This window comes from Eleutherodactylus coqui, chromosome 10 (genome assembly GCF_035609145.1).
Source record: "Eleutherodactylus coqui strain aEleCoq1 chromosome 10, aEleCoq1.hap1, whole genome shotgun sequence".
In the NCBI taxonomy this organism is placed as follows: domain Eukaryota; kingdom Metazoa; phylum Chordata; class Amphibia; order Anura; family Eleutherodactylidae; genus Eleutherodactylus; species Eleutherodactylus coqui.
The window spans coordinates 16,491,837-16,499,275 of record NC_089846.1 but is presented as its reverse complement, the minus strand read 5'-3'; the positions used below and the strand labels follow the sequence as shown (position 1 = coordinate 16,499,275).

The 7,439-nt window shown below is 47.7% G+C and overlaps 1 protein-coding gene across 4 annotated transcripts in view; it reads left to right on the top strand.

The window, feature by feature from the left end:
- The first annotated feature begins 319 nt into the window (after positions 1-319).
- The window catches only part of SARDH (sarcosine dehydrogenase), a 71,564-nt gene continuing 64,444 nt past the window's right edge, over positions 320-7,439 (top strand). Inside the window, exons 1-3 of one of the 4 annotated variants that reach the window (XM_066580387.1) lie at positions 320-452; positions 4,148-4,460; positions 4,967-5,145. In XM_066580387.1, coding sequence (XP_066436484.1) covers positions 4,148-4,460; positions 4,967-5,145 — 492 coding nt within the window. In that variant the 5' untranslated portion in view covers positions 320-452. The other 3 variants (XM_066580383.1, XM_066580384.1, XM_066580386.1) reach the window with 3 other exon arrangements.

Genomic DNA, 7,439 nt, shown 5'->3' with positions numbered 1-7,439 from the left:
CATTGTGGAAGGGCCGTAGATCAGACGGCTTCTATTGACTTCAGAGCTTGCTGCGATTGTGTGGAGGAAGAATAGATTTCCCATAGCATGCAATGGGCGCCATTTGCTGCGGATCCGCGGTGCGGACGCCCGTCACAGATTCCGCAGCGAATATCCATCCGTGGGCAGGACCCCTAAATGCCTGTAATGGGTCTGTATGCCTTCCATGACATATAAGACAAGAAACCCGCCTGTGGGAACGGGCCCTGAGAGGCCTGCACAGAGCGCTCTCCTGGCCTGACAGCCTGTTACAATGTATCAGCGCAGGTGACATGTATCAGTCTGCAGTCCAGGCCCTTCAGCTCACAGAGGATTGTCTAGACTGGATACAATGAGGTCAGGACGGGTTCTCAGCCGCTGGATGTAAACAAGAACCTTCCCAATATTGGCAGCAAGCGGAGATCTTGAACACGGTGAGAGACAGAAACACAAAGGCCATTAGAAAGTTTCCGCCTCTGTCCCGCGCCGATTCTGCGTCATTTTCCATTGAGCTGGCCGGTTGTTATCAGGGTGTGAGCCCCCATGTGCCGCAGAGTAGAGGCGGCTGCCATGCTTGCTGCACTCCTCGCTGTCAGACTCTCACGTGGGGAGGGTGCAGGGAGGAGACCCAGCTTTAACCCCTTACTGGGAGGAGCTGTGGGCAGCCCACGTAGAGCAATAATAACCACTTCCAAATCGCCTTTTACGCTTGGTCCCGGGCCGCCAGCTGCTGTCAGCTCAGACGGTACGTGAACCCCAGGCTGAGGACATGGAGTCACTAACGGGATAGCTCTACGAGGCCAAGAGTCTCCCAGGGAACGGCGCCTCGGGCTGGGGAACTCTGTGCTGGAAAAGTTCCGAAATAAAAGTTGATTTCTGTGCAGCATTGACCCCGCGTGCTGGAGGCGCAACACGTAAGACCAAATCCTGCCTGTTCTGTGCAAACAGCAGCTGTGGAGAGTGCCTTGTGCCGCGTAGCAGAGCTGGACGGCGCTGATCCCCTTGCGGTACTGGTTTTAGGGTGGCTTCACATACGGCGGTTTTTGATGCAGTCTTCTGAGCCATAGCCACCAGTGGATGCAGTAGGAAGAAGTATTTCCTATTGCTTTGGAATCCATTTCTGTCTTTGGCGCAAAAAACTGGGGCTGTTTGCGAAACTGGACTTTAAATGTAAGCTCTTGGGACAAGCAGCATAGCTCCGGGGTGTACATTCACTGCATAGGGAGGTGGTTTGTTGGTACTGTATACTCAAAGCTGGTTTAGGGGTGTGCGGCCAGGGCAGGCACACACTGGGGGCGCCCCTGTCTTGCACCCTGAGACCACACTTACGCCGGTTTCACACAACCGGATTTGAATTGCGAATTCTGCGATCGCTGTCCGTGCGGATAATCCATTGTATTACGCGGGCATTGAAAGTCCTGGACTTTCATCGGTTCATTGAGATGTGCAGGTTCATACAGCATGGATAGGTTTCGTGAAAGTTCAGGATTAACGTTACTAAAAGGTTGATTAATAAAGCTGTGGCCTACCCCACATTTGTTCAGCAAGAAGTAGTCGAGTATGTTATTTACTAGGTAAGTGAGCTGTTTAGAATTAAGTTATTGTCCTTAGTCATTGAGATGTGCAGGTTCTGCAAGTGGAAGAAAAAGCGCAGCATGTATGGTCTCCATTGATCGCTATAGATGCGTGCGATCCGCAGTATATATGCAATTAACATCATATATGAGCTACGGAATCGCTCGAGAGAGAGATGGACGGACTGTGCGAAGCTCTGATGTCATTCCCTGCTTGCAAGCTTTCTTGCACACGGACGATACGCTGTCCATGTGCACGGAAAACCACATGCGTACGTGAGCATTCGCAATCGCTCACAGGTCTCCCACAGCGGATATCTGCATTGTTCTGGCAAGAACGCAAAATGTGCGCGCACAATACACAGTGGATAGAATCCATTGATTTCTGTGGGTTTGTTCACAAGCGCGTCTTTTGCTTGCACAATTGAGCTGCGCAAAAAAATACGCAGCATCTTCTATTTTCCTGCACATTTGCGCAAGCGAATAGAACATATGAAACTAATAAGCTAAAATTAGCCATTTTAGTGTACGGAACCGCGGCTGTGGGGTTATTTTGCGCATGCAAAAAGTATAGTAAAAAACCCGCAGTTGCGTGCATAAATTCGCAATGCTCTGATGCGCAAAGACAAGGAGCAAGTGCGTGCACAGATACGTATACGCTCGTGGGAATCCGGCCTGACTGTACATTAATACATACTGAGACCCCCACTGTTTGCAATGGGTCTAGTTACACGTGCAATTTTTCTCCCGCAGTGATGCTGAAAAATCGCATGTTCTATTTTTCTGCAAGTCTGCAGAAATCTCGCCTATTGCATTGCACTTGCATTTACACGAGAGTTTCATACGAGTGCCGTGCGATTTTTAATTTTACCTGAATTGAGAATACATGTGATTTTCACGCATGTTCTGCGAGGCGATTTTCTCACAACGCACTCATAGTGAACATCGTCAGATTTCACGCTCTCCCGTGAATGCACCCTCAGGCCTCCGGCACACTGGCGTATGTGCGTCCATGTGCTGGCCTTGTTAATTCACGGACCTATTATAGCCTACGGGGCTAGGCACACTGACGGTTTTTACTCGGACCAATGGTTTGTGTGAAACGACTCGTCGTATGTCTTGTTCTTGTCTGTATCACGGACGAGTATTAGCAGATGCATCTCAATGCGCAGGTCGCCCGCGTGCCGCGCGGCAGACGGGCAGAAGTGCTGCCGAGATTTAGGGGTGGGAAATTCCATGGCAAACTTCTGCATCTAAAACGGAGTCAAAATCCGCGCCATCAGGAGAGATTGTGACCCAAAATAAGGTTATGATTTCAGAAGATACTGCGCTCCCCCTCACCTCCGAAGTCTTCACTCTCTCGGCACTTCTTTGCCTAAGCACCCGATGGCCTCTAGTGGGTTAAGCGCTGCCAGGTGCAGAAAGTCCCAACGGTGGAGGTCAGGAGGCGCGCGGAAGTCAGGAGGCGCACGGAGGTCAGGAGGCACGCGGAAGTCAGGGGGAGCGCGGCTGATTCCAAGTCAAAATCTGCACCCACGCTGCGGATTTTGACTTTGTGTCTTTTGTAGAAATGCTGCGGATTTTGTGACATCCGCCACTTTCCCGCTGCGTGTAAACACGCCCTTTGATTCATTTTTTTGCTGCGGTTCAGAAACACGAAAAACGCCAACTGTGAGCACCACATCTCAGTATATACTGTTATATACAGGTGACTGCACGGCGTGTGGAGGTGAAGAGCGGCGTGTCCTGGAACCCCTCCCCCGCACACACCTCCTACCAAACACACTGACGTAGGGACAAGGATCACTGAACCAGCTGATACAGTGTTTATACTCCGGGTGTATTTACACGGCCGAGTGCAATATCAGTCTGAGAAAATCGGATCGATGTCGCACTCGTAAACTCGCAATTCTACAAGCGATTTGTGATGCGTTTTGCGAGAAAAATGCGTCGCTGTACATGCGATTTTTCAAGTGTTCTTGACACATGTGAAAGATGCACGGTTTTCCAAAAGTAAAAATGGAAAATGGCATTTACACGCGAGTGCGACGCAATCTTTTTGGCTTCCGTAGGAAATAATGGTCGATTCTTCGACAGAATCGCCCCAAAATAATAGGACATGCTGTGACTTTATTCCATTCTCGGTGCGAGCGAAATATATTTTTTTAAGACTAGCCAGACACTCTTATAACACAAGTCTAACTTTGAGGTAGAAACCAGGGATGCCTGAAAAGCAGAATGGCTTGTGATGGGCGAAGAGAGACTTGAGGGTTAAGGAGCAGATCGGTTGTTACTATAGAGGAGCAGATGGAATGTGCCCGGGTCATGTGACTGCGCCGGAGGCACATGTTACGTCTCTCCGGAGAGGACGCCGATTCCATATCTCGTCTGCACTACTACTCCACAGTCACAGGTCGGCACAGACAATGGCTCGGCTTCGATGAGGTGTTCTACAAGACGTTGAAGGTCTTCTCAGAACTCCATAGTTGAGGTCTCTGTAGACTAATGCTTGACATTTTGGCCGAGTTGTCCGTTGACTTGTCCGTCTATTTTAGATGACCATGAGATACTTAAGCAGAGCGCTCCTCTTGGCCACCCGGGCTCGCTACCGATGTGGCTACCGTGGGCTCAGCACTGCCACCGGTCACACGACGGAGAAGAGCGTGCCGTATGCCACAACACTGAAGGAGGAAGGGTCTGCTGCCAAGGGTCCCACCAAACCCCTGCCTGAATCCGCGGATGTGGTGGTTATCGGTGGGGGCAGTCTAGGATGCCAAACCACCTACCACTTAGCCAAGATGGGCATGAAGAATGTTGTGCTGATGGAAAGGGACCGACTTACCTCTGGGACCACGTGGCATACAGCGGGTAAACTGAACATCACCAATACCATGTTACCTTATATTTGGTTGCCCTGTCAATTACCCTACATTCTGGTTTGGCATATTTAAAGGGAATTTGTGGGCTGGCAGCAGCTGTCCAATCAGCAGGCATGATGTTATAGAGCCAAGCGGGCGGATATATAGATTATGGGGAAACATGCGGTATAACATATTCATTTATATCTCTGCTCATTCTGACCTAAAGTGGATACTGGGGCTCATAGACTTCTATATGTATGTCTATGGGCCCATATATGCTTGTACAGATCTGTAGCATGACCATGATGCTTTATAGTCAGTTGATGCCATATAGAAAGGAATCCTTATATTAAAAGCAGAAACCATGAATGTTGTGTTAATTTGCATAAAAAGTTTTCTAAAGTACAGCGGGCGACCGTAAGCAATATGGGGGCAGCAAAGAAAAGGTTCAGTCATGTACAGCAATGCGTTATTAATCTGGTGTATGACTTGTAACTTTGTCTCACCTCCTAGGGCTTCTGTGGCAGCTGCGGCCCAGTGATGTGGAGGTGGAGCTGTTGGCGCATACCCGCAACGTAGTCAGCAAGGACCTGGAGGAGGAGACGGGCCTGAACACCGGATGGATAGAGAACGGAGGTCTCTTCATTGCCTCCAACAAGCAGCGTCTGGATGAGTATAAAAGACTCATGTCTGTAAGAACAACCCCTTCAGTTTTTCTTAAAGGTTTTGTCCAGTTGTAAACTATTAAGGGCTATCCTCAGAATAGATCGCCAATAGTAAATCAGTAAAGTTCGGCTACCCCCTCGCTAATCAGCTGCTTGCCGCGCCAGTGTGCTCCTACACTAAGCTGATATCTGCAGGAAGCAGACAGCTCAGTTCTTACTATAGTGGCCAGGCTTGGTACTGCAGGCCATTTATTTCAATAGAAACTTTGCCTGTAATTCCCAGGCTGACCACTCCAGTGATAATTGAGCTGTCTGCTTCCTGCAGAAATCAGCTCAGTGCACAAGTGCAATGACTTGGTGAAGAGATGATCAGCGGGACTGTCAGGCAGAGGACCCTTGCCAATCTACTATCTGTGGCCTATCCTAAAGAGAGTCCATTAGTATTTTACAACTGGACAACCCCTTTAAGGTTTTTGTATTTGCCATGTTCTATTTCCCCCTCCCATCCTTTTCTTCTTTTCTGAAAATTGCTGCAAACCAACAAAGCTGCTTCGTGTGGATGGCCCTTCTGGACATGGTCGTCAGTAAGAAAACCCCATTCAGAAATGTGGCCCTATAGCATGTGGATACGATAACACTCCTCCATCTCTCTGTTCTTACTGATTTCACAGACAGCAGAGCTGTGATCACTGGTTTAATGTGTTTGCAAATTGTTCCCCAGTTGTGTTATAGTGTTACCAGTAATGGGGAGCTAATTAATTTATATTCTAACACTTTGTTAAAGGGGTTTTCTGGGACTTAAATTTATGGCTTAAAATGGTGTAAAATAAAAGAGGAAGCAGAGATGTACTTCAGAGACTCCCCGTCCAGCGCTGGAGCCGTCCAGCAGATGGTCTTATGCTGTACACTGTGCACTTGACAATATACGGCATGTGACCACCCACTGCTTGTTCCAAGCGATGGGCACCGTGGCTCACACACCGGACAGGAAGGTTTCGAGTAGGTGAGTTGTTTTTTTTTTTTCTTTTTCTTTATTTTACACCATTATAAGACCGTAATTTTATTTTATTTTTTTTAGAGTCCCTGAAAACCCCTTTAAATATTATCACGGTCACTTTAAATGGCAAACTGGTTAAGAAAACGCACTTTGAAATACCCTCTTAGGACCTTCATCTATTAGAGCACAGAGAGACTACGAAGAGCCTTGCATGCACAGCCCATTGATTTCAGTGAGAACTATGTAATGCTTTATTTCCCCTGTGGGGGAGCTGCAGGGAAATTGAACATTTGTTGCCAGGCTGTCTTACAGATTACATCTGGTCGTTGGGGTTCTCCACCTGTGATCAGTTTATAGTCAACGGATCCCAAAGTGGGCATTCCCTGGTAAGGGTTTGTACCAGATTTACGAGTTATCCCAATCCACAGAATAAGGGATAAATTGCTGAATAGTGGGGATCTCGCCACTGAGACTCCCACCCATCTTGAGAATGGGGGTCCCGTGTCCCCCCTCTTCTTATCACTGCGAGGATGTCTGAGTGAACGGAGATAGAGATTAAATTACTAGAAAAAGCCGATGAAGTGAATAAAGTTCTCCTCAATCACTTATCTTGTAGCAAAAATGTTCATTAGTCTCCTTGAGAATTACCGGTAATCAACAATGCTTCAAAGTCTTCAAACCGGCTGACCAGGCGAGTAAGAGAACCAAAAGATGTCCATAGTGAAAATCCACCGAGGTCTAATATTCCATTCAGGTGTTTATTGTACTAACCTCAGAGGTTAAAGGATTCCGGCTTTAACTCCTTCCGACCCCCTGATGTACAAATACATCAAGGGAGAGAAGGGGTTACTACATGTACGTCATATAGCTCTTTCTCGTCACGTTAATGGGGGACACGGCACCCGCTCAGTTATTTATTATTGCTGCTAACGTCTTCTCAAAGGGCGTTCCTCAATGCAGCCTGACTCGTTTCCTAGAACCATCGTTCTATCTATTGTCTGTATGGCATAACGTCAGGCGTTCGTCTGTCTCTCCTACTGCTTACCTACAAACTGAGTTAGCTCTGTGCCTGCAGGAGGGGTAGAGCTGGTAGGAGGGACAAACTTTTTCTTTGCTTAGTGTCGCCTCCTAGTGGCAGCAGCTATACCCCAAGGTCTTCTGTGTCCCCCAATAAATGTGAAAAAGGGATTTTAGGGTAAGTAACAAAAAACTAAAAAAAATATATAGTTTTGCTATCATCGTTATCATACTGACTTGCAGAAATACTAGTGAACGCCATAGAAAAACCAAACTACGGGAGAATTGATGGTTTTATTTACCCTGT